This window comes from Macadamia integrifolia, unplaced genomic scaffold, assembly GCF_013358625.1.
Source record: "Macadamia integrifolia cultivar HAES 741 unplaced genomic scaffold, SCU_Mint_v3 scaffold520, whole genome shotgun sequence".
NCBI classification, from domain to species: domain Eukaryota; kingdom Viridiplantae; phylum Streptophyta; class Magnoliopsida; order Proteales; family Proteaceae; genus Macadamia; species Macadamia integrifolia.
The window spans coordinates 194334-221814 of record NW_024870470.1 but is presented as its reverse complement, the minus strand read 5'-3'; the positions used below and the strand labels follow the sequence as shown (position 1 = coordinate 221814).

The following is a 27481-nucleotide window of genomic DNA, read 5'->3' as shown; positions in this document are numbered from 1 at the left end:
GTGGGTGTGATCAGAGAGAGAATCAAGGCCACTCAATCTAGACATAAGAGTTATGCGGATGTTAGAAGAAACCATCTAGATTTTGATGTGGGAGACAAGGTATTCTTGCAAATCTCCCTTGTCAAAGGGGTGATACGGTTTTGGCAAGAAGGGAAAGTTGAGTCCGAGGTATATGGGACCATATGACATATTAGAGTGGATAGGACTGGTGGCATACAAGATAGCCTTACCACCAAAATTGGAGGGCACCCATAATGTATTCCATGTATCCATGTTGAGGAAGTACATACCTGACCTAACTCATGTTCTAACATATGTACCCCATGAGTAGAATGAGGATTATGCCTACATAGAGTTCTCGGAGAAGATTGTTGATCAGAAGGACCTCACCTTTCGCAATCGCACAGTTTCATTCTTCAAAGTGAAATGGATGAGCCATCCAGAACAGGAAGCCTCCTGGAAATGAGAAAACAAAATGAAGAAGTAGTATCTTGGGGGACTTAATAGGTACGTTCAATTTCAAGGATGAAATTATTGTAAGGTGGGGGGAATGTTACATCTATACCATAACCCAGTTTAATTTGAACTTTTGTGATAGATCTCGAACCAGAGATAAAGAGTACCAATGGATTTTTACTCGCATCATCTCATTGTAAAAGGGGAAATGATGATCCCACTTGTTTGTACATCTCATGTGAGTCCAACTGGAGAGGATTCAAACCTTTCAATATCGAACGGTACGGGAATTCTCATTCCTCTATACGAGTTTCGACACATACCAAAATTACTGGAATACCATACTCATAACATAGGGCAACACTATCATGACCCATTTAAATAGAACCGGACCGGTGACGGGGTTCCTTTTGGGTAACCCAAGACTCACCAGGATCATCTGATACAGTAACAACAACATAACATACCACAACAATTTGGAAATATAATTAATTAATTCAGCGGAAGATTTGTCATATATATATAAACCTGTAAATTCCCTACTTACTCTTGATACCCAAATTGTTATATATAGTATATTTACATATGGGCCCATAGGCATGATATTTACATAAGAAATAAAATTTTAAATATCTAGAGCACAAAAAGGGGTATACATCAAAAGAATCAAAATGAGTATTGTGTTTGGAGTTAGCTATCGTTGCCCCGTAACGCAGCCATCACATGGGCATCTGGCGCCGTGCCCAAATCCCTCCGGGACCCACCAATCTCCCACTGAAATTTCATTAGTGGGCCTCGGCTCTTGTTCTTCTAATGAGAAACCTGTAAAATCATCTAAAAAGGTGTGTACACGAGGAGCGATCTCACTAGCTCAGTAAATGGAAAGAAAGACGCATACAAACAATCGCATTTCAATGATCCTACATGCATGAGATTCATTTTAGTCCTATCAACCTAAGCAACATTACTAAGTCATAGGTTATTTGCTACTCACAACCATAGTGTGTGTATGCCTCGGATTAGAGACACGTTCTCCATCCCGTGATACACCCATAGGGTTGTCGGAGAGGGTCAGCCGTGAGTACTCAAAAAAGTAAAACGTGGCCGAACCACAACAGAAAAAAATACAGTATGCTTGGCCCTGTGAATAATCACTAAGTTTTCAACTATCATAATGATCAGCTAGGCGTACTTCTAACCACCACGGCGGTTTACGATCAACGCTTTCCTCCCAGTGATAACCCAACATCTAAACCCTTGTTGGGAAGGGTCGTAGCACGAGGAAAATGTCCATCCTAAACCACATGCTCCTATATGAGATAGTACGAATACATAGTACTTCCGTGTCCCATTCCATGGTGCACTAATGCATTCGTTTCCAAGCTGACTACAACATCTAATCTAGCAATTCATCACATGTCTGACTAATTATCATCATCCAACAATCGAATAATCCATGCTTATAATTCAAAGCAAGTAACAAGTGTTTGAAACTTAAAGATACAACATCACCATTTCTAAATGCATTCAGCAGTAGACAAGCATGTGTATGAAAATGGCATTCATAAATGGAAAGATAATGTATAAAATGAAGATGATGCCATAAACACTCCAAAATAAAATCAATGCCCTCTCCCCACTTACCTATTTTCGTAGGAGAATACGCGCACACGGTACGAGTAAGATCTAGCATGCGAAGATGAGAGTTTCGAAACCTAACACAGAAGGAAACTTAGAATACATCTATTATGGGACCATAAAAACGATGAAAGACATAGTCACGATGCGTTTAATAGCACAAAGGAGGCTACCGATAAGTTCGAGCCCGAATGGAGCTCATTGGTCCACAGGTGGGCCATACAGGTGGGTAGGATGACCCACCTATGCAAACTACCCAGGCAGACAGCATTCAGACACACACCGGTGGGTGCTATTGATGGGTCAGGGTACCCCTAAGTCCTACCCGTCGGTAGGACCCCGGAGCCCATCCAAGATCGGTGGGTTATACCGATGGGTACCCAGGTAGGTTCTGAAGCCCAGGTAAGACTAGGGGTCACATTGGTGGGTCTGGTTACCCTCCGGTGTTAGTGGCCAGCGGGTTCTGCTGTCTGACTTCTCTTTTTCTTCCCACCTCTTGGGAATCCAAGGGGTTGTTTCCATCACATTTCCCACACATTTAGGACATCATCCACATGAACACATCATAGATCTAAGATCAATTTAAGATCTTGGGAACAAATCATACCTTTAGCTCAAGAAACCACAAAAACTTAGGATCATTTCCCTAACTCAAAATGTCACCAAAAAGCTTTTAGATCTTGGTTTCCCCTTTTTTAAAACCTTCAAAGAAATCACATAGAGTCCCTATTAACTCTTCGATTTGACCATACAAGAGGGTTTCATCATATTCAAGGGTTTATGGCACTTACCTACCTTAAATTGTAGATCTCAAGGCATTGATCACTTTTTCGGCATCGAAATAGTGAGGTACAACTTCGACGACAAGGGGGAACACTTCCCTAACTCTTCCTTCCCTTTTCTTCCCTCTTGTCTCCCTCTTCTTTACTCCTCTCCACCAACCATTGCTGAAATAATTAATGGGAGAGGAGTAATGTTATTTATACATTGGGTTATAAATATCTATTAAGGTGTGTTTGGTTTTATCATTCTTTGGCCCGAATCGCATTAAACTGCGATACCAGGCGAAGTAGCTAGTAATATCAAACACACATGACTTCACTATGATGGGGAACCCGAATCACGCATGCTCACCTAATTTGGGCTTTGGGGCCCATATTTTTCCACAGGTGGGTCCCACCCACCAGTGACCACCCACCTGTTGGCCAGAACATGACCAACCTTGATAGATTTTGGTGGGAAATGGGTTCTCAACGTGTATTCTCCACTTGTCATGAACCAAGTTCTCATCATCAAATACGATGACATACCTTCCCTACTCATATATAGCCTTATGATACGTGTAAGGGCATGGCTTAGGTGTGCGAACCACATCGGGTGCCGACTCAATCTTGTCTGACCACCCCACATTTGATGTCACCCTTGTTGTCATACACCATAGGCACCCGCATCAACCCTTTTCGGTTCGGACCCTACACGACCAAACCAAACCAATAGGTCAATCAACTTGGTTTAGGGAGCAGTGCTCTACAAACACCTTATGGGATGATCAAGTGGGGACAACAAACATTCAAGGTTGGACACTACCTTGACCACCGAAAACAAGGCCACTGAAAACACTTGGCTGAATCTAGTGACCCTAAATCCAGTGGCCCATTGTGCTGTCAAATGGGTTCCGATGCCCATGGACCCCACCACGTGTAGTTTGGCCAATCCCGAATGACCTCACACACTCTTCCACACCCTTCCTTATAACTTGTACACCCTATGAATCTAAGGAGGTGGGCTCACGTCTTCCGAATGATGGAATAACCCACTTGGACCGGACAAGTGCCCAACCAAATGAACCGTAGGTCCATAACTTACTATAAAAGGGGAAGTGAGTTCACTTCTCACTTTCCACCTTGTCCATAACATGAGAGGCAAAGAAAAGAGGAGCGAAAGGAAAAGAGGGAAGGAGAAGAAGAAGAGGGAAGAGGCTCACCTTAGCTCCTGGCTTCACACCTCATTGCCAGAATCCTTGCCAGAGGTAAGTGCTACTTCCCCTACCACTCTCCTTCTTCATTTTGAACATGTGTAATTGAGAAAGGAAGTGAACCACCAGGTTGGAGGGGTGAGCCTTCACCCTGGTACCTCCCGGAGCTCGGGTGAGTGTACATCTCACTCTCCCATGTGATTGTCAAGCGCAAACCAAGTCGGGTGAGTTTCGGTAACACTTGTGACCAAATAAGTAGTCAAGGTTTCAACCGTTTGGTTTCCGTATCTCCCAAATGACTCAGCAGAATCAGGACTTCTTCGGCTTAAAATAGAGGCGGGGAGATCCCCTACAAACTCTATGGAAAAAATCCCACCAATTGGGCCTGATCCAAAAAACCCCAAATGAGTGGACACTTGTTGTATTTCCACCAGAAACAACCACTGGAAACACCTGGGTTGGATACAGTGGCATATTTTCGATGAAGTCCCAACCCTTGGGAAGCCTCTATTTGGTCCACCGGAAATATCAGTGATGTTTCTAGTGGAATTTTTATATTTTTGGTGACCTTCCCAATACTGTCAAAACTGAAAATATTTGTACCCTTTGGGGCAGCACTTGTGGGTCCTCTTTCGGTGTTCCTGACACGCATTGATGTCCGATTACCTTTGTACATAAGACAGAGACAAGCATGTACAACGAGATCGAAACTGAATTAAACACCAGTTGATACACTTGGGACTCCAACCAACCGAGTTACAACCAAGGTGAGGTATGGTTGACTTTTATTTTTGGAGTGTTTGATATTTAAAAATTTCTCACATGTGCTAGAAATTTCAATTGATTATTTAATTGTTAAATTGATTATATTGATCTTATGACATGCATATATGTTGAATCATTATGTTTATGAAATTGAAATTGTGATATGTGATGTATGTTAGGATGTGTGGCGGGATCCAGTGTGGCTGAGGTGGTTCCAGTACCGTGATTTCCGTGTGGATGTTGCATTCATGCATTGAGTATGTGCATTAGATTTAGATATAGTCATGGTTACACTTCGTGGCCGATGGTGATTCCTGTATCGTGCACTCTGGGACTATACTTGAAAATTGGTATTCTTTGTGGTCGATGATAATTTCGGTATCGCTTAGCCCATACTCAAACTGCTTGTATGCTAGATAGATTTGGAAATGGATGCAATGTGGCTGATGGTTGATTCTGGTATCGTATGCCATATTAACTGTATCATTATGTAAGACATGTAGTATATTGTGGTTAGGTGACATTCTCTATGCTACGTTCCCTTGCCAATATGGGGTAAGGTGTTGGATAACCCAACTGTGGTATATTCGATGAAACATTCTGGAATGCCACTGCTGTAGTACGATGTGATTGTTGCTGGAGGCAGAAAATAGTTTGGCATGGCCGATGGTGATTCCGGTGTCATGACTGCCAAGAGGGGGTTATTTGGGGTTTTTTGGGTGACCGATAGTCGAATTCCAGGACCGATAGGGTTTGTATTGCTGGGCGACCGATGTGCAAGTTCCAGGACCAGAGACACAACCTAATGTGTCGTAATAGCATAAACCCAACTTAATTGTATGTTAGGTGGTTTAATATCAAATGGATTGCATCATTCACATCATGGACTATGTGTTTATTTCTATACTCATGACATTATGAAATATATGTGAATGTATGTGCATGAACCCCACCCCTCACTGAGCTAATTAGAGCTCACCCCATTTATATATTGTTTTTTAGATGAAGATGCAGGTACAATAGTACCATTAGGATGTGACTCTACATCCTCCGGACCTGAGTACGAAGTAAGTGATTGGTGGATCTCAGAAGCTGAGGAGCACGACCCGGATTGTGCTTGCGACACTTATGCCTATGCAGCACCTTGAGAGGTTTGGTTATCTTTTTGATATTTGATACCGAATTATGGAATGGTATTCTTTTGGGCTTATTTATATGTAAGTCATGAAACAAATTGTAAATGAATAACTTGGTTATGGATATATACTATCATTAGATGTTACCCCACTTAAATCATATTCCGCTACTTATACTTTGATTCCGCTGCTATTATTCTTGTGGTTCGGTGTTGTGTGATTGTGAATGTTAAGGTACTGCAATCAGAGATCCTAGTAGAGATGTAAGACGGGTAAACATCTTACTCATATTTCTAGTGCGGGGAGCGGGGTGTGACAATAAAGAGCAACACAATCACAAGAGACACATAGATTTATAGTGGTTTAACTCAACTTGAGTCTAATCTACTCTCTACAAGTTTCACTTGTAAGGTATTCTACTAGCTCTTTCCTTTCAGTACAATAGGCAGAGAGAAAACACATTTACAACTCTTTTTATAGAATGAGAGGTTCTTTTACAAATCTCTTTTACAGGCATAGAGTGATATTCTAGTCTCTTTATAGGTGAGACATTACACAATCTTGTAAGGCTAGGAGGATCCTATACCTTTATCTGAGTACAATCTAGAATAAAGTGTAAATAAAAACCATCCAATACTAGAGTCAAACGCTAATTATAGTGGGATAGAATATTGAATATTACCTCATGTGGTGCATGATATGAGTATGCAAGAATGCAATGATAAATAATAAAGCACCTTTACTGTCTTCCAAGTGAGACTGCCAATAAGTGTGGAAGACTTGCGTTGAAGTACTTGAGCTCTTTTTCGAAGATAGCATAAAGAGAAAACTTGAACTCAAGCAATGATCACTATTTTTTCTCACTTTAATCTTTTTTATTATGATACTTGAGAGAGAATTAATTGTATTTTAATGAGCCTAAAGTGGGGTATTTATATAGGTAATTAAGGGTCTTAAATTAAGTAAGAAGCCAATTAAGATCGAGTCAATTATGTGTCCAATAGGTACATTTTGGCTCTATCATAGTTATCAGTATGTACTGGTAATTACTGGCAAAGGTTACCATAGGGAAAATATGGCCATTGGGGAAGTCAAACTAGCCGTTGGAGGCTAATTCAAACCATCCGATTGACTTTTGGCTAGTTGGATAACTTATCGGATGAGTTCCGATAGTTACCGTTTGGGTCCGACTACTTTCGGTATGCTTTTGTTTGTTAAAGCCTGACAAGAACCGATAACTACTTGTATGAACCAAAAGTTACCGATAGGCCTCTGAATTTTTGCTTAAAGAGTAGTCTCTATTCAAACTGTTGTAACTTCTTCGTTAGGGCTTAGAATGACATGATTCAAGTTTTTCGTCTTCAAAACTAAATGATATACATTTTTGTAGAATTAACTATCTTATGATTTAGTCATTGATAATGGCCAAATTGCCCTTACTTATGTGCTTCGTTGTAGGACAACAATAGTAATTGATTTACTTAGCCAATAGTAGGGTTCCATCTTGATTTAGGTATAAATGAATGATTATTAGGTATCACCTAAGGTCCTTTTAGGTTATAGAGACTATGCATGTATGATGCAGTATGCAGTGTAGTGAGTGTGTCATGTATGCGTATTACACATGACTAGACTTAAGGTCTTTGATCTTGGCTTCTTGCCAATTGCCTTCAAGTCTTCACTGTCGTCTTGTAGAGAGTCTTCAAATGTATTTCTTGACGACCTCACATACGTAGTGTCTTCAAGTCCTTAATGCTTGAAGTCTTGATGTCTTGATATTTTAACCTTGACGTGTTTGTTTGATTATTTTTATACACAACACTTGATAGTTGATCATTAAATAACTCATTTGTTTGTTATCATCAAAACCTAACTCGAAGTTAAGCTCCAGAGGTGAGTGGGTGTCCCCAACAAGATGAGTGTAAAAGGAAAGAGGCACAGTCCAACAAGCCAGGAGAATCTCAGATAAATTGGGTCAGCTATATGGATCCTTGCCTCCAATAGGCTTTATCCAAGGTCATACTTAGGATAAGACCAAAACTATGCATTTCATTTTTCATCGCTTCATCTATGGTCATTTTAGGCTTGCCCCTAACTCTTTTAGCTCCTTCAATCTGAATCAAATCATTCCTCCTTATTGAGGTATCTTCAAGCCTCCTTTAATATGGCCACAGCACCTCAAACGACATTTACAAAGCTTGTTGTTGATCGGAGCTACTCCCAAATCAACTCTAATATGATTATTCCTTATTTTATCCTTCCTAGTTTTGCCGTACATCCATCTTAACATCCTCATCTTGGCTACACATAGTTTATCTATATGACACTTCTTAATTGCTCAACATTTTGCCCCAAACATCATAGCTGGTCGCACAACAATGTTATAGATTTTTTCCTTAAGCTTTAAAGGGATATGTTGATCACACAACACTCTGAACACACCTTTCCACATCATCCATCCCACTTTAATTCTCCATAAAACATCAACCTCTATGTCACATTCTTTATTTATGATTGACCCCAAATAACTAAAACAGTCACTTTGTGGAATCTCTCTCATTAATTTTCACAATTTCATTGTCCAATATAAAGTGGCTAAAGTTACACATCATATACTTTGTCTTCGATCTACTAACCATAAAGCCTTTTGTTTCAAATGTAGATCTCTATAGCTCCAGCTTAGCGTTAATCCATTCTTTAGTCTCGTCGACTAAAATGATCTCATCCATGAAAAGTATACACTTGGAGACCCCATCTAGAATGCTCTTGGTTAACTCATCCATGATAAGTGAAAACAAATTGGGACTTAAGGCCAATCCTTGATGTAACCCAATTGTAATTCTGAATTCTTTGCCTTGACCTCTTACAAATCTCACACTAGTCATCACGCCCTCATGCATGCCCTTAATTATATCCACATATGTACTATACACCTCTCTCTTTACTAAGACATGTCGGATTAAATCTTTAGGAACTCTGTCATATGCTTTCTTTAAGTTAGTAAAGACCATGTGGAGATCCTTCTTGTGGGCTCTATAACTTTGCATGAGCCTCCTTAATAGGTAGATAGCCTTAGTCGTGGATCGACCTGTCATAAAACTTTTGATTCCAAAGATTTATCCCATAAACTCAACTCTACATTTCTGTTAATATTTGTTTAATCCACCAGAACAGAAATAAGATTCCCATCTAAGAAACCAATTACTGCCTCTTAATTGAAACTAAATCTTGTACTTCAGGTGGAGGTCTCGATTACTAATGGCCATGTGACATTTAAGGATGCAGTCATTCAAACCTGGCCATGGCTATGGATCTCTATTGAGTTAATTCTGTTCGGATTCTCACAATCCAAACTTAGACTTCCAGTTGAGACTTCTTAGTTGTAGATCAAACCAAAGAGCTCTTGAACTGCCCAATACAATGAATGAACTCCAGCATTCATTATGGAAGGGGACAAGGCAAATATTCAAACGCAATTTAAAGAAATGCAGTGCAATTAGTCTAGATTATACAAATTGTGAATAAATGGAAGGTAAAACATCCTTTCATTGATAGGATAGTAAGAAGTCATTCCATTACCTTACAGTAATATCTCAAACATCTATCTAACCGAACCATGGGATTCAGCCCCATAAGGACATCAGATATTGCTGGAGAAGCATTGCTGAATTAGGAAGCATGACCTATAATACCTTTATAAGGATGAATATAAACCTGTTTATCTACTTCCAATCAATAATGACTCGACAAGAAGCCTAATAAGCATTCCTTTCTGCCTGTTCTGAAGCTGTTGCAAGCCCTTGCAACATTCTAACTATTTCGGTTGTGTCTTCCAAAAAATACTTTGCCTTACTGGGCTTCTGACCAACAGTGCAAGCAAACACTTCAGCCACTGGAGAGAGAGATGGGCCTGCCATGGCACTTGTGATGACCTCAAACATGTCCTCATCTGACCGATCATCACCGATGCACAACACAAAATCTGGAAGCATTCCCTTTAGTTGCATTGTTGCTAAGAGATGTGCAGCCACAATACCCTTGCTGACACCCTGTGCAGCAAGATAAAAAATATGAATAACTTGAGATTCACAATATTTGATCCTTTTACATTTTTCTCTTTGTATCTTGTATTTACTTTGGAAAGGTGGTGTTGACATTACTATCAGCAGTAGCAGGAGCCTTGTGCACTGGGCTGCACTTTTTTTTAAGAGAAAAAAAAATGGAAATATGAAATAATATGAAGTATTGGGAGAAGAAAATGAAGGGGACATATGACATGAGTATCTCAACTTCTTTTTTATTTTATATGAATCAGAATATCAAGAAGAAAAATCGGACAAAAAGTAATGTGACAAAAGAATCTGGTACAGGTGTATGCATAGCCATAGACAGAGAACATAGTCAATAAAGCAAGAGATACAATTTGATGTGTGACACCCAGTAACTCTCCTCAATCAGAAATCAACCATAATTAGATTGCATACAATTTGGAATGTTATATTAACATTTTAATGTAAGCCATCAAACTTTCATGATGGGAAGTGGAATTGACCAAATTAACTCAAACTTCGTTGTCAGTACCCGCAGCAAATCATATCCATCATTACAGTCATCCCTCTCAGATATTTCTAGATTACATGAGCAGAAAAAGACCCACATCCCATTATAGCTACGGGGACAATAGAAATGAGATCCAAAAGAAATTGAAGCTTGTAATTTTGGGCTTGAACCATAGCCAATTGGCAGGCATATTCCAATAGCAAACCATAAGGTCACATGTTCGGTCCACTGACCAATCGACAAATGAATAAGTGCAAGTTCATGACTAATCAAAACAACCTCATCCACAACTCCAACAGAAGTAGGTTGCTAAGGAAAAATGAATGTACAATTATAGTTAAATAATAAAGGATCAGAAACAGCTCATCAAGGGAAAAAGGACAAGAAACAAATGGGCACATGAAGAGAGTAAAACAATTTGCAATAAGGCCAGCTTAAAAGTATTATCCTTCCTTTAATCATTACATTGAAGTAATACTGAAGTTTAACCTCTAGATTTACAATTGAATATGCCTCTCGAACAAAATATTCATCATTATAATGACAAAGGTTGGAAATCAAATCTTTAGTACTAACCTGAGGCTTAACTTCAACAATGTGTTGTCCGCTCTTAACAGAGACCGGCTCATTGGCAAGAACACTTTCAAGGTGATGAAGAAGTTCTTTAGCTTGACATAAACCAAAATCTGGATCAGCATATTGGTAATGCCAAACAAGTGCGCTCTCTTTGGTCTCTATGCCTGAACCATCAGTTGCCTCAGTGTACAGCTGCATCACAGGCTCCGCAATCTGTTTCCAAACAAAATCTACGATGGGCACACAAGTTTCCCACTCTTCATCCTGATTTGGCCTGAAGAGGATTTTTTGCAATGTGGATTTACAAGTGAAGGTTCAAAGAACACACAGAAATTAAAAAGAAAAAATGAACACATAACACGTGAATTTCTTGATTATTTATTCTTGGATCAAAACAACAGATAAAAGTAAACCAAAAGTTTGATGAGATACCTAAATAAAAGTGGCATATATGTACACCAATTTGGTACACCAATCAATGAATTAGGAGATTTTTATTACTTAGTGAAATAAGAAGATCCCTATTGTTCAAATGTTCAACCCAACAGAGCAATCTTACCGTTGCACAGAGGTCCACCCTCTCCCAACTGACTAATTATAATCATATTATCCATAAAAATCCTTACGATGTAAGAAATATACAACCAAAGTCCAACGGAAGCATTTTGTAACCATTATAACAGATCAATGCAGAATTTGGTAGATCTAGTTGGAGAACCCTTATGGTTCCATCAAACCAGGTGCCATTTAGGCTTCTAACCGATTGAAAAACTAGGAGGAACAAACTGATTTCAAAGAGCTTAATAAAAACATGCATACCTCATGAAGTAACCATGCTCTCCTGCAATTCCAAGTTTTTTGCAAGAAGAAAACCATTCTGTCAGTGTCTTCTTGTCTCTTCCACTAACAAGGAAGACAACATTCTTTGGATCTCTGCACAGACTGTTCAATATGTATATAGCCTCTGGATTTGGTGTTTTATTGATGGATGTCTTTGGCATCATGGTACCGTCATAATCTAAGAGAATTGCCCGGTTCTTGGTTCTCTTGTAAGCAGAAACTATATGCTCAACTGATAGCTTCCTGAAATTTGGATCAAGTGCAATTACCCTAAAACCTAAACCAAAACCAATACCCCAGCATCTCCTTCTTTCATGGTCCTTACATGCCCTTTGGAGATCTTGCAGAAAACTCTGTGCCCAGTATCCAACATCGTGTGTACTTATGTACCTGTAGTGCTTTTCATGCCGTAATTGTTTCTCAGATTCTGGAGCTACTAAAGCAGAATCCATTGCTTCAGCCACTGCATCAATGTTCCATGGGTTGACACGGATAGCCCCACTGAGAGATGGCGAGCACCCAATGAACTCAGATACCACTAGCATGCTCTTCTTTGGAGTTGATGGGTCCAGCTGCAAGGTGTTATCTAGTTTCTCATTTCCTTGACGGCTTATAATGTATTCATAGGGTATAAGATTCATTCCATCTCTCACTGCCGTGACGAGGCAACACTCAGCAATCACATAATACGAAATTCTCTCATAGAACTGAAGTGGGGTATCAATCAGAATGATAGGGTTGTAGCCTGGCCTCCCGAATCTTTCGTTAATCCTCTTTGCCGCGGAATAAGTTTCAGATTGGACCTCCTGTACATCTCTCCCTCTGCTTCTTGCAGGGTTTGCAATTTGAACCAACACAACCTTCCCCCTACAATCAGGGTGTTGTACAAGCAACTGCTCCATGGCCAACAGTTTCAAGCTTATTCCTTTGAAGATGTCCATGTCATCCACCCCAAGTAAAACCATCTGACCCCTAAACTGATCTTGTAGCTCTGCAACCCGAGCTTCAGTCTCAGGAAGATTCATCACAGAGCTAAGCTGACCCATGTGAATTCCAACAGGAAGAATTTTAATACTGACAGTGCGCCCATAGTACTCGAGTCCTATGTAACCCCTTTTAGATTGATAAGAAAGCCCTAGCATTCTACTACAACATGATAGGAAGTGTCTAGCATAATCAAAAGTATGGAAACCAATAAGATCAGCATTTAGGAGTGCTCGGAGCAGCTCATCTCGAACAGGAAGTGTCCGGTATATCTCAGATGATGGGAAGGGGCTATGGAGGAAGAACCCCAGCTTCACCCTATTAGACCTCTTCCTAAGAAATGTTGGCAACACCATTAAATGGTAGTCATGAACCCACACAAAATCATCATCAGGACTTATGACTTCCATCACCTTATCTGCAAATATCTTGTTGACGGAGACATAAGCTTGCCAGAGGGACCGATCAAACCGCCCACCGAGATCAGGAGAGAGAGGGAGCATGTAATGAAAGAGAGGCCATAGCTGCTGCTTACAGAATCTGTGGTAGAATTTACTGAAGAGTTCTGGAGGAATGAATGCAGGGACACACTTAAAGGTCTCAAGTAATGCCTGTGATACATCATCCTGTTCACTTGGGTCAATCTCTTCTTTCAGGGAACCTACATAGATCACTTCAACACTTTCTCCAATGCCATCCTTGAGTTGCAAAAGAAGGGAATCCTCATCCCAACTGAAGTACCATCCTCCACCACCATTAGACCTCCGGTGTGCCCGAATTGGGAGCTGGTTTCCTACAATGATAATCCGTTCCTGAGTGACAGAAGAAGGCGCATCGGAGCCAAAGCAGTCACTGCTCTCATCATCCAGCTCAGAGATGATACCAGCCACAGTCATAACTCTAGGAAGCCTCTTCCCTATTCTACCAAAGTTTGGTGAATCACCAGAGGAAAGATCCAGAAGGTTTGAATAAGACCTCGAAACCATTATGAGGAGAGATTAAAAGTCAGCATAAACAAACATAGGAAGTCTGTGGATCCCCTTTCTCCCTGTTGGTCAATATGTACAATTAAGCTCAGGAAAAACCCTCAATAACAAGATAAAATCAGAAGAGTCAAATAATAGTTAAAATTTTCTTCAGAAAGTAAACCAGATGACGAAAGAACTTCCCAACAATTTCAGGAACAAGTAGAAATCTTGTTGAACTCTTTCTAGAATAATAGTTTTAAAAGTAGCCCAGAAAACCTATCAGATTTCTAGAGATTCAAAATGTTCTGGAAGAGGCGTAAATCCTTAAACACAACAATGAAAATTCTTTTCCACCAGAAATTAAGAAACAGACAGAAAACCCTTCTGTGTTTCCTTAACAGTTCAAAGTTCCCATTAGCTATGACAGAGAAACAAATAAGAACCAAGTTGTATTACATCCAACAATCACAATTTAAGCAGAACAGAAAAACCAAATAGAACTTTCAGCTTTGATGTAACCAAACAACTTATTGAACAAGAAAAATAAGGTAAGTTAAATAAAAAATCCGTACCCTTGATAATAACCTCCAAACTAAATAAAAATCCAGAAAACTCATTAAAACTGAGATATTTTACTCTGTTCACACATCACAATATCCCACACAGTTCAAAAATCAGAAATGAAACCCCCCCCCTCCACCCACCAAACAAAACAAAACAAAACTCAGCAATCAATTATGTGTGTGTGTGTGTGTGTGTGTGTGAGAGAGAGAGAGAGAGAGAGTGAACTTACCTTTCCTTCCCTTCCCAGTGAATGAGTGAAGGGCATCTACCGAAACTACTCACCATGACCAAGTTCATGAGAGCTGTAAGAAGTGTGCAGAAGATACAGTAAGTGGCATGTTACTTAATTTTGAAGGCGTGGACCAGTGCCACTGTGGATAGAAAGATTCTCTTGCCTTTGGGACAAAATTTCAGAAACAAAAAGCTCTGACTTTTCTTCTACATATCAGAAAACTTAGTCGAAAAAGCATTAGATTCCTCTCTCTCTCTCTCTCTGTCTCTCTCTCTCATGATGACAAGAGAACGAACTAACAAAGCTAAACGGTTAACTCCCTCATATCAACTGAGAAAAAAAAAAAAAATTCGATACTCTATAAAAATTAAAAAGGTTTCATAGCTGATTGTACTTGTCACGGTAACGTGCCATGCCAACCAAAGTCGAATCGGGATCGTCCAGATTGACTCACAATTACAGAACTGACTCCAACTCGTTCATAATGGACAAAACAGTGGAGCCGTGGAGGGCCTGCAGGTAATGGTGTCCCATCGATCCCCTCTTAGGAGACCCTTATTATGAAATTGAAGGGGCCCTCCCTCCATTCACGAGTTAGGGGACTAATTTTGGGAACAATGCAATCCTGTCTTATGACCCACTATCTGTGTTATGCCAATCCAACGGATGAGATGCCATACTTGAGGAAAAGGACAGATCACCACATGACCCTAATGGTCCAAGTTTTGCCATGTATATAGAAAGATCCGTTGCAGCTATCTCCAACATATAACAAGAATCTTTTAGTGCAAGAAAATGGATGGGCATTTAATTAAAAGCTGGCAGCGATGCTTAGAACAAGTGCCACCCACTCAGAGGCTCAGACTCATGACTCAGAACTCGTGTCCAATTGTTCTTGTTAGTATCAACTGGGTCTTGCCTTGGTCTAACCCGGTTTGACTTTGATTGATGGGTTCAATTAGGGTTGAAATAGGGGTCGGTTGGGCCGGGTTTCTTAAAACTTCAATCCAACATTAGGTCCCCAAAATCCAACCTATCAGGGTCATGCTCAGGCCTAACCCTATCGGGCTCAGGATTAGGCCAGGTTGACCCTGCCTAGTCCTGTAGTTTTTATTTTTTACCCTACAAAGGGTCACAAATGTTAAGCATATATTTATCAAAGTGAGGGGTGGGGAGATGTTAGACTATGGCTACCCCTGTCCGCTCTAAATCCATAAATTTACAACAAGTAAGGTTGGCAATTTGATTATAAGATAGACCTTTTAATCGTTTGGCATCACCACATCTCCCAGAATTGGACAGGATAAATTTTGACTCAATTCTTTATGATTGCTAGTGTATCTAAAGTTCATATCAATATATGATAGGAGACACAAAGACAACCTATGTAAAGAAAAAGGGGGAAAGAGTTTGGTTATTTGGTCATCTTAGCTAAATAGGTAAGAGGTATGTGGCTTGTATAACACGATGTGAATTGAAGTCATATAAACACATGATGTGAGTTGAAGTCATACAAACAGCTTGTGTAACGGTTGTGTAATTCATGATGGGCCTAGGGGAAGGGGAACACTATTACTAAGCACAATAATAGATTATGATTAAAATTGGGCTGGGTTGGGCTGAACTGGGCTGGGCTGGGCTGGATCGAATTGACCTTCATAACTGGATTAGATAAGGTTCGGGCTCAGGACGGGCTAAGACGGATTCGGCCATCAGAGCTAAACTTACACCCTTAGACTCAACCATGGTCTTATTGCATTAATCCCATAGCTCTTAATCAAAAAGGTCAGTGAAGAGTGAAGACGATGCTTAATTTGGATCTCAAATTAATGAGCACAAGGTGTATTAATTACAATCGTAAATGTTAGTGGGGATTCCGGCCTAATAGTTGAAAAGTAATGATATTAGATTAAGTAATGGGAAAAGGATAGGCATGCTAGCAGGATACCTAGGTATCAGGTATGCTAGCGTTTATTTTCCATTAAATTAAAAAGATTAAATCTGGACCGTAGTTTAGATATACACTTTACAATTAAATACCTGACATCTTTTTGTAAAATACCTGACATCTCGGAGTTAAGAAATGCGAATTACACTTTTCTCTCTCTTTCTCTCATCTTTGCTACTGCCGGCTCTCCACTGAAAGATTCTTTCAACTCACCGGCTCCGATCGAACTCCTCTACGGGGAGGGAATCTGGCGGAGAACTGACGAAGACGATTTTGGATCCCCCTCTTCTTCTTCTACCTCCCTCCTCACCTTTCTCCAAATCACGAAGACAGAACTAGGGTTTCTCCTTCTTCTTCTTCCTCATTCAAATGAAAGAATACAGATAATCGATCATGCATCCCCTTCTTCTCAAGGTTTGAGTTCCTACCCTTGATTGATTCCTAATATATCATCCATCTCCTTTGTCAATTCTGAAATTTAATGTGTCTTTTGAGATAATATCTTTGTGACTGCAGTTGTTAAAAACGTTGAGTGATTTCTATTAGGCAGCAGAAGAGCTTGCTAGGGATCGGGTGGTTGTGGGGATTTGTGATGGACCAATGCTGATGAAGAAAGAGGTTTTTCTGTTTATTTCATATTTGTGATTATGTCAATTTATTCGGATGTTTTTGCACGGTTTCATGGATGATAGAGTAGCTTGAATAGAGGATTTGTGCCGTTCTGGTTTTTCTACAGTTGGCGGACTTGATTGAGCCCATCGATGTGAGAGTGAAAGCTGTAGAGGATTACATCAAGGTAAGATAGGAAAATCCTCCTCACAGCATTTTCTAGTTTTTTGCAAATTGATGGGTTTTTGCTGTATACGTTGTCCAAACTCATTTAATCTTCTTGTCACTACTCGATTCTGTCAAAAAGGAATTTTTTTGCAAGAAATCAGATGGTTCAAAAGTTGTGGGGAACTTAGAACTGAAAATTTCTCAGCATTACATAATTTTGTATAGTTATGGTGAATGTCAGTATGACTTGTGGTTAATTCATCCTTTAACTAGTCTTTCACTTTCCAAGTTGATAGCAACCATTATTATTAGAGAAAAACCAGAGACAACACCTCAAGGGAGTTTGAATCAGCATTCCCCAAACCATGTGAGCACTAAAACTTTGTTGCTTTTTATGTAACATCTGTTGGGCCCGTTTAAACATCTAACAAATTCAATTTCAAAGCTATTCTCTAGAAGACCCACGCTCAAGTGTCTATACCTTACAGTCAAAATGCCAAATAAACCCAAACCCAACAAGCCCCCACCCAAAAGGGGGAGCTTAAATTCTGACCTCTTGGATGTAACTCAAAGAACCATTAGAAGGAGAAGAAGATTGAGTTCTTATGGATAGAAATTTCCAAAACCCCCATTCCAACCCTTCACAGGTTCACTCCATTAATTCCAAGCAAGTGATGTCAAATGTGTGGCTATTCCCAAGGATGCTAACAAGGATAGCAGTAGTGTTGCCGGTTGTTCTTCTGGGATGGGCTTATCAGGCTACACATCTATTTGCAATATTCAATTAGATGGTACTCAAATTATATTTGTAGGTGAATCTTTAGCTCAAATTGGAAGAACAACTGGATATTACCCAGGGTATGATGGTTCGAATCCATCAAGATTCTTGTCAATTGGCTTTACATCTTTTTTAACTTGTCTTGTGAATGCTGGGGAAATGGAAAAGCAATTGATAAACATATCCATTTTGATGTCTTGTCTCACTTTCAGACCCCAGTGGCTTATGTAAGGCCAACTCTATCAAAATTTTAAAGGCTATGAACAGAGATCATTTGAATTACTTGTAATGAGTTTGTGGTTCAATTATGCTCTGTAGAAATCACAGTGAAATGTACCAGTCATTGTTTGCAGTTGAAGGGGATTTCAATGTACCGGAGCTTCAACTTGTGTTGTGAGTGACTAGAATGAATGATCTCCTTATCCATCTTCTTGGGTTTTTTTTTTTTTTCTGAGATGTTCTTCAGTTTTTCTGCTTGAAGAATTAATTAAGGGCCTAGAATGGATATTAAGTGAAGGATAATTCAAAAAAACCATTGTTAGAACTTGGAATCTAATGCCAAAATTGGGATTTTGGGTTTTGTTTGAGTGTGGACTAGCCTTAGTTGATCAAATTTAACTTGGGCATTGGTGCAAAGATTTTGATTTAATTCCTGACAAATAAGAACAAGGATCCAGAGCAGGTTCAAAAACCTCATTTTATTATGGAAAGAACCAATGATAATAAGCCTATCTTATTAGTTAGATCCTGAAACTTAAACTCTGCTTGTCATCTTCTAAGATTGGAAAGCCAAAGCTTCTTTAGGAGGGTTATCCTCCAACTCCAGTGGTTAAAGAGAGATTCTATACGGTTATTAGCTTTATTTTTTTCTCCTTTTAAGATTACATGACTAGAGAATCAGAGTACTCGACAACTTTGACGGAGGAATGGTTGCATGGATTTGATGGGACCCAACAACACTGAAGATTCCAAGAAGCCCCTGAAAAATTCCGATGAAGAAAGTGGAAGTATAAATCAAGCAAAGATACAATGCGGGATCGTCCATAGCAGATACTTCATCTCCAAGAGTTGAAGCGCGTAGCAATGATGCAGTGGCGACGGTCTCTACTGCAAGATTTCTTGAGCTACCAAAAATGGAGTAAACAAGAGGAGGAACATAGCTCAAATCTGTAACAAACAAAGAATCAAAATTAATGATCTAGAAAATTAAAGTTGAGTTAGTGAAGAACAAAGAAGACTAATTAATTGCTTATAGAGTCCAATGATAGGAAGGATATTAGCGAGCTTAGCGTAGCTAATCCCTTGAGGGATGGCGAGGCTTGCTATGGTAATACCGGCAAGGAGGTCGTAGAGGAAGAAATGGAAGTTGTAGTTGGGGAGCCATTGGAAGACAGGGATGAAATATTGGATTGCTTTCTTAACCTGACCTAGTGGATGTGGTTCGGTTTTGAAGAGGCGGAAGGGATTGTCGGGGAAGAATGTCTCTTTAAGAACGGATTTGAATGTAGTGAGAAAGGTTCTTGGGGTTGGTCCTTGAATGACACCCGTTGCTTCAAATTTCATTTTCTAGATCTCCCCATTCTTGAAGTTTTCTGAGGTCCGATGAATTGGGTGTATTGCTTCTTTCAGTAGTAGAGCTTGTGCGGTGAGTTTCTCCTTTCGGTAGTAGGGCCGGCAATAGCTGAGATTAGAGAGAGAGAAAAGAGAAGAGAGAGGAGAGAGAAAGTGTAATTAGCATTTCAAAGATGTTAGGTATTAAAGTGTAGACTATATATCTAAACTACGGTCCAGATTTAATCTCTTGAATCTAACGGTCAAGAAACGCTAGCATTCCTGATACCTAGGTTTCCTGCTAGCATTCCTATCCCTCTCCCGTAAGTAATAGTTATTCTACCTAATTCCACAATTAAAGTTGGAAAATTGCACGATTAATAACAATGTTCTCAGCAAATTAAAAAAGCCATTGTTAACTATTTGGATCCAGATCACTTGTCTAGCCCTATGGCTGGGTTGCTTTTGCTATCACTATTGGGAGGGCGCATGTACGTGCTTGCTAAACTCCTCAAGGAATGAAAAATCCTTGAGACCTTGTGAAAACCGATGCATATTATTGATATCATGTGTGTGTTTATGTACAAGGATTATAATAATCAAATCCCCTTGATCAAGAAAAGATGATCACGAATGAGTTTTACAATGGGTCTTAATTGGTTCGGTTTCGGTGTATACGGTGCGGTTCAGTTCAATTTACATTTATTTGGCTGAAACCAAAATCGCACCATTTACTAAACGGTTGCACTTTTTTGAAACCGCAACCATTTAGTAAATGGTTTCGGTTCCACGGATTTTAAATGGTGTTGATTTCACGGTTTTAAACAGTTTTGATTGTGGTTTATTCCATACGGTTTCTAAACGCTTAGCAATCGGTTTTCTAGTTTATTTGCATGCTTACTAAAATTTGTTTTTGTTGATAAATGCTTCAATATTGTATCAAATTAAATGAGGCATTGAACAAATAAGGATTTGACTACATAATAGGAGTAGATTATTGAATAAATTGTTGGACAGTCTCTGTGGTCTTTGATTCTTCCCTAAATTAAACCATTAAGTGTTGTTAAAATAACTAAATGTTTAATCGTTATACGGGTTAATCAGATTGGTTTTGATGATTTTAATGGTTCGATTTTCGTGGTATCAATTCGGTTTGAGACCAACGGGTTAAACGTTTAAAATCGACCCGACCCATTTAACTAATCGGTCTTAAACTTAAAACCAGAACCGAGCCATTTACTAAACGATTTTGCAATTTCGGTGTAAACGGCTTGGTTCGGTTTCGATAAACGGCTTCGGTTTCAAATTTACATCCTTAGTTCTAAATATAAGGCTGAACTAAGGCTCTGTTTGTTTTGACGTAAAAGAAACAAATTTTACTGTAAAAGCAAATTTTTGTTGCTTGTTTTATACTTTGTAAAAATTTCAGGATGGAAATTCTTACCAACTCCTATCCATTTATTGAAAAATCCCATAACAAATTTTATGCCTTAAATGAGCAAAAAATAACCCTTAAAACATTAGCCTTCTTCCTCAATAAAATTGAAAAAACAAAATCGGGACTTGTGAGCTTCTTCTTCAGGATTTAAGAGGGGGAGAGAGGGTGGGGGTGAGGGGCTTCGATTGTTGGGGAAATAAACTAGAGTATCTCCCCCTCACAGTGATTAGAACATAGAAACATATAGATTAACTATATCTATGCTAATTAATGGGACACAACCATTACATGAACCATAAATGGGAGTAGAGGAGTACCTGTGTGTAGATTGAGAAGCCTCCACAAGTAATGATGTAACACCATAAATTTGGAATCCCTCAGTTCTAGAGGTGGAATTCAGTTGAGAAGGGTAAGATATGAAATTAGAATTAAAGGTTCTATGTAAACAACCATACAACTATGTAGATAAAGAAACAAGCAAGGGAGAAGGTTAGGTAGTAGGCGTGAATAGTCTACAGGTGTGGGGAACTATCCCACATAGGGTGGACTACCTTGGGTAGAAGGTAGGACAGCTGGGAAAGCAATAGAGGACAACCAATGGGTTGGCATCTGACCAACCGGCCAGCCGATTGCAATGGCAGAATGCCCAGAAACTACATTTTTCTCAGCAGGTCCCACTGATCTATAGGGTAAATCTACCCATTTATACCATGAATAGGGGCATGTCTAAGGGTTCTAATGCACTAAGCTACATGTCAAACCCTAAACCCTATGATGAGATATTTAAGTTTAAATACTTAGGAAAAATGGATTTTTATAAAAGTGTTTCTGCCAAACAGACCTTAAGGCCTATTTTAAGTCTATTAAAGGGAGAAGGTCGGCCATCCTTTCTCTCCTTTTGCTGCTATGAATAGAAAAGAAACAGAGAGGGAAGAAGAAGAAAGAGAAGAAGGGAAGAAAAAGGGAGAGGAGAGCTGCAGCTGGGCTATTGCTGCAGCTACTCAGAGGCTACAGCCTTACCAAAGAACTGCTGGTGGTGCTACTAGTGTTGTTGCCATGCACTTCTAAGTGCTACCAAGGTGATGCTACAACTGGGAATGGAATTTGAAGCTGCATAGCTACGGGTAGAGATGCCTGCACACCCCAGGAACACTGGGAAGGTAAACCCTAACCCAACTTAGTGGATTGAGCTAGGGTAGTAATCGGCTAGGGGTCAGGATGTTTTAAAATTGAAATTAGGAGTGGGGAATTGCCTGTGGGACCCCAATACTATCTCTTATAGCAAAAACCCTAATTCATGGACCCCAATTGGAACCCAATTAACTATAGGGTTGTTCCCAAAACCCCAAACCATGGGGCTTTTCCCAATTAGACTAAATTGACTACAATCGGGTGTGGGATTAACCTCCACACAATCCTAATTTTGCTCAGGGACAAGCAAAAAATTTAGTTGGTACACCTAGGGAGCAAATTTGGTGGACTGAGACCCAATTGGCCTAATACAATACCCCCAAAGACTCAAATTGAATGGCAAAAATTAATTTGCAAGATGTAGAAAATTAAATTGGATTGGGTACAGTGTAATTCAGGTATTGGAACTGCTTGGCACAACTCTGCCAAAGAAGGTAGGTTGTTAGGTTGAAAAATAGCCTATTCTGCCAAGGGAACCGGCCAGCCGGTTTGGCCCTGACAGAATAGTGTTGTTAGGGTCTTTTAAGGTTGGTTAGCTTGTAAACTGTGTATAGGGTCTTTTAAGGTTGGTTATATAATATAAGGGCATGATTCAAGACCCAATTAAGAAGAGAGAGCAATGCTATAGAAGGTATTGGGCTATGAAATGTCAACATTGCCCCTACTTATGTTTAGGACCCTATCCAAGTACATTCATGAGCCAAGGGCAGTACAGACATATCCATTAGGGTAATCATGAGTTAGGAACCTGTAGGTTTATTCTAGTAGACCAAGGGATAAGCTCAATGGCTATGTGGGTTGAATAAATGACCTACACAGACATTAGTAGCTGGACTGGACTACTAGTCTAATAAGTTGGGAGGAATACTGACCTGAAGTCAGTATACCTCTTATCAATTGAGTATGGGTTTTGGTATAGGAATCCAATTGAGATCTAAAAATATAAAATTTAACTTAGTATGAATTGGATACTTAGAAACCTAGAATGTACCCGGTGAGTATACGCGTGATCGAAAATTCAACAAAAGAACACTAGATTTGGGAAATCAGGTGAGTGAGTGTTTGATTTATTTTACGGAGTGTTTTGATATTTTCAGTTATGCGTGCCATATGAAATTTGATTAATATCATGTTATAGAATTATTTTATATAAAATTATATATTTCACATGTTACATAATTTTACCGACTTTGATGTGATCGAGGTTCTATGGGTGTAGTATGATAGCTATATGGTAATGGATATAACATTGATGGTCTGAGGCATGGTGTGGCTGAGGTTCTTTCTGATACTGTGGGCTCAGAGGTCAGTCTTACAGCCATGGTCACAGATGTATGATTGATGTTATGGATGTTATGGATGCATGTAGATGCATATGGTTAGGATCACATCCCAGTGCTATAATCCCTTACCAATAGGGGTAAGGTATTGACTAATCCCACTGGTGGTAGGTCACGGAGGACTATTATGGTCAGATACAATGTACTGTATCTTAAGCTGGATGGATACAACCTACGTTGCTTATAGCACTTATACCCACATATTGAGACTTAGTAACTAGAATGGATATTTATAAATAAAATGAATCATGTGGTTATGCATCTGTGGATATTACTGTGAGTATGTGTTGCATCATGATGTTGTGTGTGCTCGCATGCTTACCCCTCACTAGACTATATAGCTCACTCCTCGTTGATATTTATTTTAGATGGTGGAACCAGAGCTGAGATGGATTGAAGATCAGTGCAGCTGTAAAGTTGTGTCTGCGAGACACTTTGTAACTAGATGGATATCTCTACCTTTTGTTCTTATATTTATATTAACAATGGTTGTAAGATTTATATATTGCTATTGTAACATGTGGATTATTTATTATGGGCCTGTATTATTATTTATCATTTTAATCGATCACCATAAATATATGTTTCCTATAGATTTTATATGCATACTCTGATTATGGTAGGTGTCTTGAGTGATCGGTTTGGTTACTACACTGTGTCCGTGATCCTGGTTATATGTAGGATGATTGGGTTGAGAATTCAGTGCCACATACCTTAGCTATATTTGGGGCAACGTGTGATAAATGATCACGAACCTTTGTCCCTCGAACTTGAAGATTGGTCCCACGTACAAAATGGATCATCTATGGTCTTCTCCAGTCTCCCATACTGATTTATCCCACATCTATTTGAGCAAATTGTGTTCTCACTTTACGTAACTGGACCATAGAGACTACTTATAATCCACCCAACCCTAATTACCACACAATAGGTGGCTGGGTGTATTTCTTTAAGTGGGTCGAACCACCATAGGCCTAATGGATCACCCATATTAGTGTGGTCCAAAACCAAACATTCTCCCACTTGGGCAAAACTAATATAATATATTTCCATTGGAGTCTGGTCATGTACACCCATAGCTAAATATCACGCTTAAACTTTGATTTAAAGAATTAGCTTCTCGTGTTGAACAATAGCAGAGTATAACCCTCAATATATGGCATGCATCTACATATTATCATAAACATAAGAAGCTCATTCTTCCAATCACTTAGGATAAAGATAATGAAACTGTGTTATACATAAATGTATTTCCTTGTAAGTCTTTAGCTGATCAAAGATCAACCTACCTTGAATTACCTCACACGTAGAAACTTTGAACTAATACCTTGAAAAACCACCATAACCTGAGGTTAATACTTTTACTTTAGCAAACAGCCTGTGAAAAACCACCACTTCCTTAGATTTCGGCTAAATACCACCATAAACCACAAACTTTGACTAAATACTGTCATACATCATGAATCTTGATTGAATATCGCCATATATTATGAACCTTGGCTATATACTGCCTATTATCATGAACTTTGGCTAAAAACCACTAATTACATTGGCTTATCGTCAATTAACTATGGGAATTGCCTTAAACTTGGCTATCACCATCATGATATATTTGATTAATGAGATCATAAAGCTCCCACTAACCAAGTATATCACAAACCTCAATAACACCCATGTCAAAAATTGTCACTTGAGCTCTCTCACTGACTGCATATTTATCTATAAATGTTGGTGACATCATCTTTGAAAAATATCAAATTTACATTGGAAAATACACAATTAAACAGAATGTACCACTTTGATGGGTTTCATTAAATCCCATCATGTTTTTTCCATTGGACATATGTGTGTGTGTGTGTGTGTGTGTAGAAGTATGCACTTTAATGTGTTTCTTACACAATTAGGAACATACAAACAAATGGAGCATAAAATTATACATAAAAAATTAAGAGAATAAGATTTAAGATTAAAAACCATCCAAAATAACTCTGAAATTATTATAAAATATATTAGGGTAACAAAATTGTTTCGAAATGATCCTAACATGAAAACAAGGCCCCATAATGATTCTGGAACGAAAACTAGTTTTGTTCTCATGTAAATAGAATTGAATGGAAACTAATTTAAGAAATTAGACCAAAACCTTTTTTGTTTCCCTTCAATTGGTTTGGGTTCTCTAAGAGCTTAAACCAGATCAAATAACCTTAAGCAGATTTTCTGATCTTCCATTCATTCTTATAATTATTTTTACTAAGAGGGTAGAATATAGAAATAATATTTTTTTAGAAAAGACATCTTGAAGGAGCAATATAAAACTCATAACTCAACAAAATCCTTATAGAAGCAAATCTTAGGTATCAAACATTCACATCAAATAATAGGGCTAGGAAAAATATAATCTAACATTCTCATCTAGCAAATAAACTATATAAGAGTCATAATCGAAACTACATTCCTAGCTTTTGGGCTAAGAATGCACAACCCTCTTGTAAAACTAATTTTACCATTAAAATACTAATAATTTTCAAAATTTCATCATCTTTGGGCTTAGAAGCCTCTTGGTTACTATCATTTTTATATATGTATTTTCTTTAACTTGTGCGACATCACATTTGAAAAAATTTCACCAACTTTGTTGTATTGGAAAAACCATAGAAGAATACTTGTGCTACTTTGGTAGATTCCACCCACCATTTTATGGCTTCTTAGAAATGTATTATGTAGCCAAGCATGTGTGGAAGTTCACACCCAGTTTAATTCTAATATATTTATCCATCATAAGGTGTTTTAAGAAAAACATGCAAGCATAAAATAACATGAAATTCTTACATATTTCAATCATAAATCACTTTTCAGTATCATGATAATGACAAGCAATGTAGAAACATGTAAAAATTTACATAAACATAACTACAATGCTAGAGCCATAGCGAAAATAAGATAGAACACTACTAGAGTAGTTCTGAAACAAAGATTGGTTCCAAAATAGTTTAGAAACAAACTTTGTTTCTGTTCCTCCCTTTTTGCATTAAAAACATCCCAAAATACAGAATTTCATCCTCCCACTGGTCAAATCATATAAAACAGTTTAAAAGAATTATTCCATCCTCACATTGGTTCGACCAATTAAAACTTGTTCACTTGGGCTCAAACCAAAAGGGGCCAAAATTTTCAACAATTAATGTTCATAAAATAGGTTTCCAAAATCAATGTTGGTGTTTGATATTATGTATTGTATTGATCAAAATCAAAACTAATCTAACCCAACCAATCTGAATTGATCCAATTGGATTGCAAAAATAACACATGAAATAAACCCATAACCCATGGTCATAGCCATGGAACGTTTATCCACACTATTATCATTGATCAATGGCTAAAACCTTTTAGGACAAAAACTCTTTGTTTTAAATTTATTATTCTAAATGAACAAAGTTGACATTATACTAACAAACTGTTAAAATTAACAAGAATGTCAACCGCAACTACATCCCTAACCCTTGGGTTTGAAATACACTGGTCCACTCAAAACCTTACAATGATTGCAAGAACAATTTAACAATATAATATTTAAAATGCACCATTTCCTTTGGGTGAATTAGAACTCCTAAGTTAAGACTTCCCTTTAGTTTGCTTGCATTATTTATCCTTATCTTTGATAATGGCCCCTTCAAGTGAGCATTACCAATTTCCTGCCCAACCATTTTCTTTGTCTTTGTAAACAAGACAAAACCCTTAAGTTGCAGATCCATTGCAGTAACTTT

The 27481-nt window shown here is 38.6% G+C and overlaps 2 protein-coding genes across 11 annotated transcripts; one reads left to right on the top strand and one right to left on the bottom strand.

The window, feature by feature from the left end:
• Nucleotides 1–9492: 9492 nt before the first annotated feature.
• LOC122069016 (alpha,alpha-trehalose-phosphate synthase [UDP-forming] 5-like) lies at nt 9493–14962 on the bottom strand. 3 transcript variants are annotated; one of them, XM_042632942.1, is made up of 4 exons: nt 14692–14962; nt 11926–13978; nt 11107–11380; nt 9493–10019 (listed from the first exon to the last, which is right to left on the bottom strand). In XM_042632942.1, the coding sequence occupies exons 2-4, from the start codon at nt 13914–13916 to the stop codon at nt 9726–9728; spliced, it is 2559 nt and encodes an 852-aa protein (XP_042488876.1). In that variant the 5' UTR covers nt 13917–13978; nt 14692–14962; the 3' UTR covers nt 9493–9725. The 3 variants fall into 3 exon arrangements, with proteins under 3 accessions (XP_042488876.1, XP_042488878.1, XP_042488877.1); XM_042632944.1 differs by lacking the exon at nt 14692–14962 and adding an exon at nt 14471–14606; XM_042632943.1 differs by lacking the exon at nt 14692–14962 and having other exon boundaries at nt 11926–14444.
• Nucleotides 14963–16706: 1744 nt separating this feature from the next.
• Nucleotides 16707–24339, top strand: LOC122069013 (phosphopantetheine adenylyltransferase 1-like). Of its 8 annotated transcripts, none has more exons than XM_042632938.1 (4): nt 16746–17056; nt 17189–17260; nt 17379–17438; nt 24086–24339. In XM_042632938.1, exons 1-4 carry the CDS (start codon nt 17036–17038, stop codon nt 24329–24331), a joined length of 399 nt encoding a protein of 132 aa, XP_042488872.1. In that variant the 5' UTR covers nt 16746–17035; the 3' UTR covers nt 24332–24339. The 8 variants fall into 8 exon arrangements, 2 of the variants coding, with proteins under 2 accessions (XP_042488872.1, XP_042488873.1); XM_042632939.1 differs by lacking the exon at nt 24086–24339 and adding an exon at nt 18067–18403; XR_006137321.1 differs by lacking the exon at nt 24086–24339 and adding an exon at nt 18551–18777 and having other exon boundaries at nt 16749–17056; nt 17159–17260.
• The last annotated feature ends 3142 nt before the right edge of the window (nt 24340–27481 follow it).

What these genes read in the sequence shown, in the direction of transcription:
- LOC122069013 (XM_042632938.1), top strand. Translation starts at nt 17,036, where the DNA reads ATGCATCCCCTTCTTCTCAAG. An exon ending in TGCATCCCCTTCTTCTCAAG is followed by an intron (nt 17,057 to 17,188) that starts GTTTGAGTTCCT and finishes GATTTCTATTAG; the next exon opens with GCAGCAGAAGAGCTTGCTAG. An exon ending in CTGTAGAGGATTACATCAAG is followed by an intron (nt 17,439 to 24,085) that starts GTAAGATAGGAA and finishes TATTTATTTTAG; the next exon opens with ATGGTGGAACCAGAGCTGAG.
- LOC122069016 (XM_042632942.1), bottom strand. Translation starts at nt 13,916, where the DNA reads ATGGTTTCGAGGTCTTATTCAAACCTTCTGGATCTTTCCTCTGGTGAT. An exon ending in GAGCATGGTTACTTCATGAG is followed by an intron (nt 11,381 to 11,925) that starts GTATGCATGTTT and finishes AATCCTCTTCAG; the next exon opens with GCCAAATCAGGATGAAGAGT. An exon ending in TTGTTGAAGTTAAGCCTCAG is followed by an intron (nt 10,020 to 11,106) that starts GTTAGTACTAAA and finishes CTTGCTGCACAG; the next exon opens with GGTGTCAGCAAGGGTATTGT.